The 15,250-nt window shown below is 36.0% G+C and overlaps 1 protein-coding gene across 3 annotated transcripts in view; it reads left to right on the top strand.

Moving 5' to 3' along the window:
• The window catches only part of LOC126355073 (exportin-5), a 205,760-nt gene that overhangs the window by 24,490 nt on the left and 166,020 nt on the right, over nt 1-15,250 (top strand). For all 3 annotated transcript variants that reach the window (XM_050005248.1, XM_050005249.1, XM_050005250.1), the window contains one exon: nt 1,350-1,639. In XM_050005248.1, coding sequence (XP_049861205.1) covers nt 1,350-1,639 — 290 coding nt within the window. The remainder of the gene's footprint in view (nt 1-1,349; nt 1,640-15,250) is intronic.

Below are 15,250 nucleotides of genomic sequence, written 5' to 3' on the forward strand. Positions count from 1 at the left end.
CCTCATTAGTTATGTGATCTACCCATCTAATCTTCAGCATCCTTCTATAGCACCACATTTCGAAAGCTTCTATTCTCTTCTTGTCCAAACTATTTATCGTCCATGTTTCACTTCCATACATGGCTACACTCCATACAAATACTTTCAGAAATGACTTCCTGACACTTAAATCTATACTCGATGTTAACAAATTTCTCTTCTTCAGAAATGCTTTCCTTGCCATTGCCGGTCTACATTTTATATCCTCCCTACTTCGACCATCAACAGTTATTTTGCTCCCCAAATAGCAAAACTCCTTTACTACTTTAAGTGTCTCATTTCCTAATCTAATTCCCTCAGCATCACCCAACTTAATTCGACTACATTCCATTATCCTCGTTTTGCTTTTGTTGATGTTCATCTTATATCCTCCTTTCAAGACACTGTCAATTCCATTCAACTGCTCTTCCAAGTCCTTTGCTGTCTCTGACAGAATTACAACGTCATCGGCAAACCTCAAAGCTTTTATTTCTTCTCCGTGGATTTTAATACCTACTCCGAATTTTTCTTTTGTTTCCTTTACTGCTTGCTCAATATACAGATTGAATAACATTGGGGAGAGGATACAACCCTGTCTCACTACCTTCCCAACCACTGCTTCCCTTTCATGCCCCTCGACTCTAACAACTGCCATCTGGCTTCTGTACAAATTGTAAATAGCCTTTCGCTCCCTGTATTTTACCCCTGCCACCTTTAGAATTTGAAAGAGAGTATTGCAGTCAACATTGTCAAAAGCTTTCTCTAAGTCTACAAACGCTAGAAATGTAGGTTTGCCTTTCCTTAATCTTTTTCATTAGCTAGCCCCTTATATTTTGTAAGAAACTGAAACCGAAGTTGCTTCTTCTAACATAACCAAATTAAGCACTTGGGAAACGTAAAAATTCCTTTGTAGTTACATTTTGCTCTTGCCAGTCAACGTAAAAAAAGTAAGGTATTAAAGCAAAAGCCAACATACTCTGCTCTGCCCAGTATTCTTTGCTTCATGTTGATGATTTTGCATGTAAGATGAGAAGTAATTTTTCATCCTTTGAATATTATCTCTTTGTCACTGTATTTAACACATATTCTTCTTAATAATCATATACCTTTTTATATATGCCATTTAAAGTGTTGTCTGTAAGTGCTCACCATTCCTTGGTTATTCAGTTAAGGCTGTCGATTATAGTAGTGCAATTGGAATTAACAAATTGGTATAGTTCTTGTGACACTTTTTCTAGTTAAATGCAGTCTCTTTTGGCTTTTTTGAGATTACGTTTGGTTTCTTTGTTTACATTTTGTGTTGGTTATAATTTCTGCATTGTTTCTTGTAGGAAGAATGGAAGGTCCTGAAAGAGCTGATGTCTCAGCGATGGCTACGGATCTGGCACGTCTTGTGGAGCTCATGATGGACCCAAGCGTGCCTCAGGTGCAGAGGCTTGATGCATACACGACCTGTGAACAGTTTAAGGAAACATCACCGCTGTGTGCACAGTGTGGATTTTACCTGGCCCGAAACACAGAAGTTTCTCATATTGTACGTCACTTTGGATTACAGCTAATGGAACACTGTGTGAAGTACCGATGGAACCAGATATCACAACAGGAAAAACTTTTTATTAAGGTAATCACATACCAAAAATTTGTAGTAATTGCAAATTTGGAGCACTCTGCATAACAGTTAAATAATAATAGTAATAGTAATAATAATAATAATAATAATAATAATAATAATAAACCCCATGGAGGCCCAGGAAAAGAATAAGCCTCCGGTATGTTCTGCCAGTCGTAAAAGGCGACGAAAAGAGCAAACCACTAATAGGGCTAACCCCCCTTTTAGTATGATTAGTTGGTTCAGGGCAGAACTTATGAAGCCTCGGACAAGCGCTGTCATGGTCGGGGATGACGCTTGAACCCTTTGCCCGTCCACAATGGTAACGACACTGCTAGCCACACGGCAAATGATTTAAATCCAAATAGGGGTGTTTTGCAGGATGTGCTTCCTGCAAACACTCTAGAAGGAAGACAAAGGCAGAGGATGAGATGGTCAAATGAAGTTAACCGACACCTCATGTTCTGTTATTACCAAGCAACAAACTTAGGAACTAACACAACTGGATACAGATCACAAGTATACACAACATTTATTACCAGATACCCAGAATTAACATTTTTAACAGAACAACGACCAGCTGATCAGATCCATGTAATAATCAAAAATAACAGGATACCCCAGTCAGAATTAGAAAACATCAAACACAAAGTACAACAAATACAGGAACAAAATAATGTGCCATCAGAAGAAGAATAAAATACAAAAATGGACTCAAACATCCCAGAGCAAACAAACAAAGAACAACACACATCAATTAAACAATCAGAGGAAAACAAAATCTTAAGGCAACCACCAGAACAAGCACAAATAGAACATGAAGTGACACACATGTTAGATATAGAAGAAAAATTTCAGTTGACATATATAGAATACAAAGACACAAATTCAGGCATTAGACCATTTTTGCATAGACCACCAAATAACCCACAAGTTGAAACAACAATAACATCTATCAACACAATCATACACAACAAAATAAATGAAAATATGACTATGGAAGAGTTACAACTACTGGTTTATGTAGGAGCACTCAATACACTAAATATACACACTAGGCAGAGATCAGAACCAACCAACACACAGAAGAAACCCACAAAACCAGCATGGCAACACAGGCTACAGATCAGAATAGAAAAACTGGGAAAAGACATAAGACAGCTAACATAATTTATAAGAAATGAAATATCAGACAAAAAACGAAAAAGGTTAGGTAAAATCTCACAGCAAGAAGCGATAGAGCAATTAGATGAAAAGAAGCGGAAATTACAAGCATTGGCCAAACGACTTAGAAGATACAAAAAAAAGTGAAAATAGAAGGAAACAAAGGAACCAAACATCCAACACAAACCAAAAGAAATTTTACCAGAGAATAGATAACACACACATTAAAATAGACAATCCAACAAAGATAACAGACATGGAACACTTTTGGAGCAACATGTGGTCAAACGCAGTACAAAATAAGACACATGCACGGTGGGTACAAGCAGAAACAGACACATACAAGATGATACCACAAATGCCTGAAGTGATAATTTTGCAGCATGAAGTCACCCGAGCAATTAATTCTATGCACAATTGGAAAGCCCCTGGAAATGATAAAATTGCAAATTTCTGGCTAAAGAAGTTCACCTCAACACATTCACATCTAACTAAATTATTTAACATATCTAAAAACAAAGATGATGTGACTTACCAAACAAAAGTGCTGGCAGGTCGATAGACACAAGCAAACACAAACATACACACAAAATTCTAGCTTTCGCAACCAACGGTTATTTAACAGTTACATTGCAGACCCATACACATTCCCTGATACACTTACACATGGAATAACTTACCTGAAACCTAAAGATCAAGCTGACACAGCAAACCCAGCAAAATATCGCCCCATAACATGCCTACCAACAATATACAAAATATTAACTTCAGTCATTACACAGAAATTAATGACACATACAACACAGAACAAAATTATAAATGAAGAACAAAAAGGCTGCTGCAAAGGAGCACGAGGATGTAAAGAGCAACTGATAATAGATACAGAGGTGACATATCAAGCTAAAACTAAACAAAGGTCACTGCACTAAGCATACATTGATTACCAAAAAGCTTTTGATAGTGTACCCCACTCATGGTTGCTACACATATTGGAAATGTACAAAGTAGATCCTAAATTGATACAGTTCCTAAACATAGCAATGAAAAATTGGAAAACCACACTTAATATCCAAACAAATTCAAGTAATATCACATCACAGCCAATACAGATTAAGCGTGGAATATACCAAGGAGACTCATTAAGTCCTTTCTGGTTCTGCCTTGCTCTGAATCCACTATCCAACATGCTAAACAATACAGATTAGGGATACAATATTACTGGAACATACCAACACAGAATCACACATTTGCTATACATGGATGATATATAACTACTGGGAGCAACAAATCAACAACTCAACCAGTTACTAAAGATAACAAAATTATTCAGCAATGATATAAATGTGGCTTTTGGAACAGACAAATGTAAGAAAAATAGCATAGTCAAGGGAAAACACACTAAACAAGAAGATTACATATTGGATAACCACAGCGACTGCATAGGAGCGATAGAAAAAACAGATGCCTATAAATATCTAGGATACAGAAAAAAATAGTAATAGATAATACAAATATTAAAGAAGAACTAAAAGAAAATATAGACAAATAATAACAAAAATACTGAAAACAGAATTGACAGCAACAAACAAGACAAAAGCTATATGAATATTGACCTACTCATTTGGAGTAGTGAAATGAAGTAACACAGACTACAAATATAGAATACATCACACACATTCAGCAACAGAAAGATTCTCATTAAGCAGAAAGGAAGTAGGAAGAGGATTTATCGACATAAAAAACCTACATTATGGACAGGTTGACAATTTAAGAAAATTCTTCATAGAACGAGCAGAAACTAGCAAAATACACAAAGCAGTCACTCAATAAATACATTGGCTACACCACCGCAATTTCATAACCACTTCTACAACCCTTTAGATCACATAACATCAACAGATACGAAGAAAGTAAATTGGAAAAAGAAAACACTACATGGCAAGCACCCGTATCATCTAACACAGCCACACATCGATCAAGATGCATCCAACACATGGCTAAGAAAAGGCAATATATACAGTGAGACAGAAGGATTCATGCTTGGAATACTGGATCAAACAATAAATACCAGATATTACAGCAAGCATATTATTAGAGATCCCAATACCACAACAGATAAATGCAGACTTTACAAACAATAAACAGAAACAGTAGATCACATCACAATCGGATGTACAATACTAGCAAATACAGAATACCCCAGAAGACATGACAATGTAGCAAAATAATACATCAACAGCTTGCCTTACAACATAAACTAATAAAACAACACATTCCCACATACAAGTATGCACCACAAAATGTACTGGAGAATGATGAATACAAATTATACTGGAACAGAACCATTATAACAGATAAAACAACACCACATAACAAACCTGACATCATACTCACCAATAAAAAGAAGAAATTAACACAACTAACCGAAATATCCACACCCAATACAACAAATATACAGAAGAAAACAGGAGAAAAAATTGAAAAATACATCCAACTGGCTCAGGAAGTCAAGGACATGTGGCATCAGGATAAATTTGACATTGTACCAATATACTATCAACTACAGGAGTCATACCACACAATATCCACCAGTACATCAACGCAATACATCTGCATCCAAACATATATATACAACTACAGAAATATGTAATTATATTAAAAACAAAGATTCCAAGACTTACCAAGCGGGAAAGCGCCGGCAGACAGGCACATGAAAAAAACACACAAACACACACACAGAATTGCTAGCTTTCGCAACCGATGGTTGCTTCTTCAGGAAGGAGAGGGAAAGACGAAAGGATGTAGGTTTTAAGGGAGAGGGTAAGGAGTCATTCCAATCCCGGGAGCGGAAAGACTTCCCTTAGGGGAAAAAAAGGACAGATGTACACTCGCGCACACACACACACACACACACACACACACACACACACACACACACACACATATCCATCCGCACATACACAGACACAAGCAGACATATTGGCCTTTAAATATGTCTGCTTGTGTCTGTGTATGTGCGGATGGATATGTGTGTGTGTGTGTGTGTGTGTGTGTGTGTGTGCGAGTGTACATCTGTCCTTTTTTTCCCCTAAGGGAAGTCTTTCCGCTCCCGGGATTGGAATGACTCCTTACCCTCTCCCTTAAAACCTACATCCTTTCGTCTTTCCCTCTCCTTCCTGAAGAAGCAACCATCGGTTGCGAAAGCTAGCAATTCTGTGTGTGTGTTTGTGTGTTTTGTTCATGTGCCTGTCTGCCGGCGCTTTCCCGCTTGGTAAGTCTTGGAATCTTTGTTTTTAATATATTTTTCCCATGTGGAAGTTTCTTTCTGAAATATGTAATTATTGATACATGTTAAATTACTCGAAAGTTCCTAAATGGATTGTAACATATACCGTACAGTTAAAAGGAAGTCGCACTTGATCAAGATCCGCGTCACTTTCCATTTTTAACCAGACATAACGTCTGAGAAAGAAAAGACGTAATAATAATAATAATCTCTGTGTGTATGTGTTATTTCCTGGTACTTTTTACAAAAACATACTCATAGAAGGCAAAGTTGTTACATTTAACATAGAGACAAGGTAAAGAATAGGACTACGTAAGGCATCATATAGAGGGAAAGAGCACTAAACTTAGGAATCATGCATACTTATCAATACTGTGTGAACTACTCTATTTATGTGCAGATGATAAAAGCCTTCAATAAAATCACTTGAATGTAGGATAAAGCAGTACTTTTTCAACAGGGGCTCATGTTTATTTAGAGGTTGAACCAACACATTTTTCGACATGTGCACCCAATTGGTCTCCTCCAGTGTTCCTGTTGCGTGCAGTTGGTTGGAAGAGACACACTTATCGCCTTGTGGAGTAATTACCCAGTATCAATTGCATGGCTTATAAGCTTTGTGCATGTATACAAAATAATAATCTCACTGCTACTGTCGTAGTGTATGTTTCAGTGTTTGTGTGGCTGTATGTTTTAATGTGTGTACTTTTACTAGAAAAAGAGCAAGAGCTTGAAAGCTAGTGCGAATATTGTTTTCTGTTATGTTTTTCTGTGTGGTACACACTGGTCACATGTAGGTGAATGGTTGCCTTTCCCATATTTTAAGTATAATTTCTTTACTTTTGGTGTGATAATCCTGGAAGCACTGAACAGCACAATGACCAATATTGTGGTCCTTGCACCACCATCTACTTTCCTTCCTGCTGCGCTTGCCTGTCTCCTGTTTATCCATCTGTGTGGACAGACTTTGCTGTGGCAAGTTGTATTGGTCTTGTTTAAAGTAGTTCACTCGTACGCAGAATAATACTGAAAAACAGTAAATTTCATATGACTTCATTGCATACGACTTTTGCCCTGCACAGTTCTTCTTTAGATTCCCGTTTGTCGCAGTTGTATTACCAGAATACCAAATTGTTTCACATTCGATGTCTCAAATTGTGCAGATATTAAGGAAATGAGAAAAATAATAAAACTCTTTGCTGATGTCGTAAAAATGTTAGGCAACACCCTCTTTGCCTGTAACATTTTTGTAGCTGCTGTAATGTACCCTCTTTCGTCCGGGGTGAAAATCAAATACCAAGCAACAAACTTTCAATTCATTTAAATGCTATTTCAAACCCTGAGATTGTGATGATCAATTGACGACACCCCGCCAGCTTGGGTGGTCTGTATCTACAACAGACGATGTTAAGCTTAATATTTAGACAAAAGAATGATACATCACAGAATACTAAAACTAATTAAAATACCTTACCTTTTGATGCTGAATTTGGTCTCATTGTCTTGATTCTCGCCATGGTGCGTTCCATACATCTAACATTGTTAATATTAGGTCCGGGTCTTTTTGTGCTAATGAAAACTGGTACTCGCTTTTTGTTTTACTATTGATTCTTCATTTTTATTAATTTAACTTTTTCACAATAATTTCCATCTTCATATCACATACTATTTATGATACTCTCTATATAAGACGACAGACTTCCTTCCGTACTCCCATCAACAGTCCACCTCACAAAACCACGCTCTCCCCACAACAGTCCAACTAACTCACTCCAACAGTCACCGTAACAATGTCCGACTCTCTACCTTTCACACACGAATGTCTTTGACTCACACTGGTGCCAACATATTCTCCAGAAGTAAACAAATAAAGTTCACATTATAGAATAATATAATAAAAAATATTTGGGCAAAATTAAATACTTCATACAATAATATTAAATTTAAAAAAAAAATCATAGAAATGACATGAAATAAATTATAAGGGTGGAATCGCCCTCTTCAGTAGTCCGTTACATTACGCACACCCCTCGAGATTTCATGCAAAAGTATTTTGCAAGAGATCTCGACAGGTACACAAAGCAACGAACCACTGTTTTTTTTTATGTAATTAATGTAATCTTCAATAGTTGTCTTCTCGCCTCTTTCTGCTGGTCTTCTCCTCTTGAATTTGTCCCCTTAATCGCCTCATCTGTCAAATTATATCATGGTAATTTTCCTGAAATCATACAACACTTAATTAGTCACATATAAATACATTGGTATCTCATACAGGATGCCTCTTCCCTACCATACTGGGTTTGATTACCAGAGTTCACTTACATATTTATATAATGATTGTACAAATATATTAGACACTAAAAGTAAGACATAAAAGAGATAAATGTGGTCTTATATCGACTTGGTTTTAACGTCAGATAAAAGGTTATTTTCAATTTAGTTCAGACATCTACTGAGAAATATGTGGCTAATATTTTTTTTTTTTATGTAAAGACTATCATTTGAACAATCTCAGTTAAATAAGCGTCTCAGCGTCCTCATATCAATAAGTTTTCCATAATGTAATCTAAAATAGCTAAAAACTGAGAGTTTAGAAATGGCAGTGCAATGGGATCATGTTAACCCAGCCATCATCAGTGGTATCATGCTTCACTTGTACATATGTATGAAATAATTCAAATGTACAAATTCAGAGGTGGCATTGCAATGGGAATCTGTAAACCCCGTCAAATGTAGTGGGAAAATACTTTTCTCACAAATCTAAATTAAAAAGTAATAAAGTGAATACGTGTAAATACTACACAAAGTTTTGTGTTTGTCAGTTCCTGCATGTACTTTATCCTCTAATTCTAATCCACTCCATGCTGACACTCATCCAACCTACCCTTATCTCATATTCTGTGTCTATACAAGATCAATTTCTTTCAGAGTTAGTCAGTAAAACATAAATCTGCGGAGATACAGAGCTCCATCCACATAAAAGTGTTGTTGTTTTCTCAACTGGTCAGAACAGAAGCTAGCAATTGTTTGGTCAGATCAGTTTTTCAATATAAGATAATAAAATAGCAAACACACTTCTAATCCTAAAATTCAAAGAAAATATAAATACATATATATGAAAATTCCCTCTACTCATGGCATAGGCAATGTGTAATCATGTAAAGTATACATCTATGTACAGTGTGTAGTCCTCTCTCCATACCCAGTTCCTTTGTCACATAAAACATGTAGATTAGTTAATTATATTGCAGAATCATCCACCTTCTGCCACCAATACTCAGCCCTTCAATCAACCTTGGCCATATGCACAGGACGCAAGACTAAACAGTATGCAGAAGTCCAACCAGTACCAAGGCGTACGGTGTCTATGTGTCTCCATGAGAACCACATAGTGTACACAACTGTGGCAAAACAGGATCACCATCACTATTAGAGTATGAACGCTGGTTCACTCAAGATTAATTGCAGTTTTTTATCCTCATACTTCAACTCACACAGTTTGTAGTAAAGACATGTTACTCTGGTCATAACTTCTCGCAGTCACATATCCACATCGTAACATATAAGTCACTTCACAAGTGTAAATTTGTGTTTAGTGTAGTTGCCTATGTCATAAGACATGACGTCTACTCCCCATTTCATTAACCCCTACTGAGCTGACCACGCAACAAAACCAAAGTTTTATAGCTTTGTGCATAAGTAAGTGAAATAGTCAGCATTTTGATATCTGCAGTTTCAATGTATATCTTCAGTAAGTGATTAATTCCAGATTTCTAATGTCATTTAGAGTGTACAGTTTTATCATATATAGACTGCTTTCACAGTTATTTCATAGATCTCAGAATCAAATCTTGACAGAATTGTATTACAGACACAACATTGTCAGTGGCAAGGTAAGTTTCGAATGAGATGTCTCAGTGGTATAGAACAAACGTCACACCTCCGGAATTTTGACTAACTAATAACGCAAGGCATAAAGAAATTTAAATATTACATAAAAAGGATTCACGAATAAAAGTTTACCACTGAAAAATCACATCTACTGTTATTTCTCTCCAGTCCTATCATTGTGTTTTTATGTTAGGTATCAGTAAATAAAAATGTACATTTCTAAAGGGTATGGTATGCTATTAAATCCATATATACTTGAGGTAATAGTAGATAAGCCTCACAACAGGCAATGGTACAAATTATTATACTTAATTACTCATATTTTGTGAGTTATGCCTCAACAAGAAAAACAATGTATAGCATATATATATGTGTTCTAAAACTGTAGTTCAGGTAAGTTTCTCACAGAAATGATAATTGTTTCACTAGTTCAAGAGTAAATGCCTGTCCAGGTATCTACTTATGTGCACAGTGCACATGTTTTCAAACAAGATAAGACTAGTGATCTGTCTTGAAGCAACATAGCCCAATACTGCATTAAAAGTCCATAGTTATTGGACAAGACAAAGTTATGCAATAAAAATGATAATACAAAAGTTAAAACTCCATAAGCATAAACAAGAATAGAAACATGAAAACTTCTCTCCCCAGAACAAATACTTGGTCAGTTACTCATAAAATCTGGTTCATAAAGGATCTTCAGTAACAAAATGTTACAAACAGTTTACACTGTGTATAATAAATATCAATAACAAAGATATTAAGCATAATGTCTAAATGAATAAGCTCTTTTGAGCACAACATAGCCATATTCAAACAGATGAAGTATGGCCTCATCAACTTACACTAACACAATGATACTAAGATTAAAAATCTATATTTTCAAATCACATGAGTATAAAGAAACATTTAAGTTTTGCACTCATCGTGCAAGGCAAGAGCATAAGATATTCATTGTAATAACCATAAATATATACAAAGCAAAATGCAAGATTAAACAGCAAAGATACAGATCAAGACAGAGTCCCAAGTTTTCAAAATTGTGACACTGTAAACTTAGCTTGGACTTCTATAATGCTTCAACTCCGTGATGTTACATAGAACAAAAAGTTTTCTAGATTCAGGATAGATCAACCTATAGGCATTTGGGTGTGGGTTCTCAGATATCACAAATGGTCCTATATAAATATCAAAGAATTTCTTAAGTTCCCCACACAACGATTTTGACTTTTCTACTGTTTTCACTAGGACTAAATCTCCCACATTAAACTCGCACATTTTCCCCCTCTTATCATGTCTACTTTTCCTAATTTCCCCTTGATTTTTCACGTTGTTCCTTACAATCTCCTCTCTTTCTTCTTTTGACAAGCTGTTACATGCTGGAAACTCAATCAATTCACTAATAAGATTTGTTGGCTTTTTATCATAAAGTATCTCATGTGGAGAGAATCCTGTTGAACTGTGCTGTAAGCTATTCATCACATCTTCAAGTTTGCTAATGTAATGTATCCAAGTGTTGTGGTCAGTATGACAGTAAGTCCTAAATAATCTCCCAATTTCACGCATGTATCTTTCGGCTGGGGTGCTGGATGGGTGATAAGCTGAAATAAGTATGTGGTTCATCTCCTCTCTATATATAAATGTTTCCCAACTTTTGGATGTAAACTGTGATCCGTTGTCACTAAGAATTGCCTTGGGTACACTTACACATTTAAAATAGTCACGGGTAAAACATGAAATAATGTTTTTGCTAGTAGCATTCCTCAATGGGTACATCTTAATAAATTTGGAAAATAAGTCCACCACTACAAAAACATACATAAACCCTCCTCTAGCGGTTGGCAGTCGCCCATACAAGTCAATTGCTACAACATCAAGCTGCTGTTTCGGAAGTATATTTTGCATCTGACCTCTACTCGTTTGATTGGTTACCTTGACTCTCTGACACAAGTCACAAGTGGACAAGATTTTCCTCACATTCCTCGCCATATTGTAAAAGTAAATGTTTTCTTGAATCTTTTGTATACATTTTGCTGCCCCACAATCACCATAACTTTCATGGGTATATTTTACAAGTAATTTGACAAATTCATATGGCCAACATAACTTCCATACCTCACTATCTTCCTTCATCCTCCAAAATAATATTCCCCTATGAACTTTGTAATACTGCCCTACTTTTTCTTTTCCCTTCTTTCCAATATAACTTTTCACCAGTTTCCACTCTTCATCATGATTCTGAAACCGTCTAATGTCACTGCAGATTTTCACGACATCTTTCTCCTCATTTATCCCTTTTAAATACATAATTTTAAATTCATTCCCTCCTTCATCACCATTGTCACCAATAGATTCTCCCAAAGGATGCCTTGAAAGAGCATCTGCTATGCAATTTTCATCACCTTTAATATATTTGATGGTGTAGTTAAACTGCTGAAGAAAAAGTACCCATCTCGTGATTCTACTATGGTATAATTTACATTCTTGTAAGTAGGATAGTGCTTTATGATCTGAAAATACTATCACCTCGTGACCCAATAAATAATTCTTAAATTTGGAGAAAGCCCAATGAACGGCTAATAGTTCCTTTTCTGTAATGGTGTACTGCCTCTCGTGTTTCTGCAATGTCCTGCTGGCAAAAGCGATAGATCTATGTTCTTCCACCCCATTCTGACTTCTCACTTGGAAAAAGTGTGCCCCTAAACCATAGTTACTACTGTCAGTCATAATACAGAAAGGCAATCCAAAATCTGGCCTACACAAGATTTTACTATTTACCAACTGGTGTTTAATCTATTCAAAAGCATTCTGACAATCTTTATTCCAATCCCATATAGTATTCTTTTTAAGCAAATTCCCTAAACAAGGTGCATTAAGAGCCTGAGTAGCACAATACTTCCTATAGAAACCACACAGTCCGAGAAATGACTTTAGCTGTTTCTTATTCCTAGGTGGTGGAAACTTTACAATTGCTTCAATTTTCTCATCATCTGGCATAATTCCATTGTCAGATATAATGTGCCCCAACAATTTTAATTGTTACACTGCAAATTTACATTTCGATAACTTCAGTGACATTCCTCCTTTTCTAAACTCCTCACAAATTTCCTTAAGTAACCCTATGTGTTCTTCCCAACTTTTACTGGATACCAAAATATCATCTACATATATAGTTAATTTATGTAACAATTCCTTTCCCAACACATAATCTAAAGCTCTGATAAACTCTGCAACAGATACATTCAGCCCAAATGGTACTACACTAAAGGTATAACATTTTCCATTATATAAGAATGCTGTGTATTTCTGAGATTCCCTTGCTAATGGTATCTGATGAAATCCAGAGATCAGATCGAGGCTAGACATAAACTTTACATGTTCAAACTTGTGTAGTAATTCATCAATGTTTTCAGGATGATCAGCTTCCCTACATAATAATTTATTGAGGAACCTAGAATCTAGGACAAGTCTCACACTATTATCCTTCTTGGCAATGGCTATGATAGGATTATTATATTCATTATTACACCTCTGAATAACCCCCCAAGTCTGCATCTTTTCCAACTCCCTCTCTACAGCTTTCCTCCTGCTTAATGGAATCCCATAAGGTTTAATGAAAAATGGATCATGCCGTTTGAGTACAAGTTTACATTCATACCCTTTCACTCTGCCTGGTCTGTCACTAAATACATCAGAATATTCCCATAAAAGTTCCATGAGATCAGATTGTTGTTCCCTAGTTAAACTCTCTGCTTCAGCAAACTTATTTTTTACTATGCTTTGATAATCTTTGTCATCAATAGAAGTCTGTTTTTCAAAAGGATCAGTGCATCTCCCATCATCTAAATAATCCCCCCCCCCCCCCCCCCCCCTGATCTGATTATGACTGTTACTATTCTTCTCAATGAAGCTCTCTGTATACAACTTATTTTTATCCGTTGGTTCCCTAAATTTGACAGTTTTGTTTTTCCAATTAAATCCCATATCCACTTTTACTATCCAATCCATACCTAGAATTATGTCCTCACTCAGGTCCGGAATGACAAGACAACCCTGATCAAAGACCACATCTCCAACTTTGGAAGACAAAAGAATTTGACATTTTACTGTTTTACTGAATCTTCCTGTCGCTCCCCTAATTTTAACCCCAACTACTGGTAATTCTGCAAATTCATGGTTTTTATTTATCCTATCCCTCAATTTTTCACTGATCCCTGATATCGGGCTTCCAGTATCAATCAAACAATAACCTGTCCAATCATTAATACGAATTTGCATGTATGGGCTTCCTACAATTTCACTCTCCTGCTCACCAACATATTCATGCATCAAGTCATCTTCTACGCTTTTAAAATTCAGATCTTCATTTTGTTTGATATAAGCTAAACTATTTTCAGTTTGCACATTGTGCAGAAGCCAACTAGGATTCTCAACACAAACATAATTAGACACATTATTATTATCATCAGTAATCATAGGCAATTCTTTACATTTTATACCTGTTTTTGCTTTTTCCCACCAAATAGGATATACCTTCTCGCAGATGGATAACAATTGTATCCAAAACATATTATGTTTATTATCCTCATTAAGGCTGTCCCACAATCTACAAATGAACTCTTGTCCCTGGTTTCATAAGTTAATAATTATCTTCTCTTCATTCGCAATATTAATGTCATCCCTGTCTATCCCCTCGATTACTGGTGATGTATTAACCCACGTGACTGCAGCCTGATCCTCTTGTACTGAATGGTTATTTTCTCTAACATTATTACCCTCCTCCTTCATAACTACATCTGCATCATTCTTAATCACAACAAATACTCTTATCTCACTTCTATATTCCATATCATCACTATCATCAACTGCCTCTTCCTCAGCACCATTTAACATCTCACCATTTGACTCAACTTCCCTAACCTTAGCTACTTCAGCACGACTTCTCACATCAACATCACACTCTACTTCTTCTAATTCTACAACCTTATTATACAGTACTTGATTGACATTCTCACCCACAGAAGTTTTTACATCACTCAGATCTCGATTTACTGCAATTTCATCAGAATACATTAATGCATTTATTCCGAAGGTGTCATAACTATTATTAACATAGGAACAACCACCTACATCCCCCCTCACATCACTTTCTTCCTGCCTAAACAAATTATTCATTATCTCCACAATAACCTCTGAATTTTCATTACTAATGTGTCTAGAATTATCTGTGCTCATAGCCTTCTCACTGACTTGCTACCAAAACTGTTTATAAAATGGTCTCT

The sequence above is a fragment of the Schistocerca gregaria genome, chromosome 3 (assembly GCF_023897955.1).
Source record: "Schistocerca gregaria isolate iqSchGreg1 chromosome 3, iqSchGreg1.2, whole genome shotgun sequence".
NCBI classification, from domain to species: domain Eukaryota; kingdom Metazoa; phylum Arthropoda; class Insecta; order Orthoptera; family Acrididae; genus Schistocerca; species Schistocerca gregaria.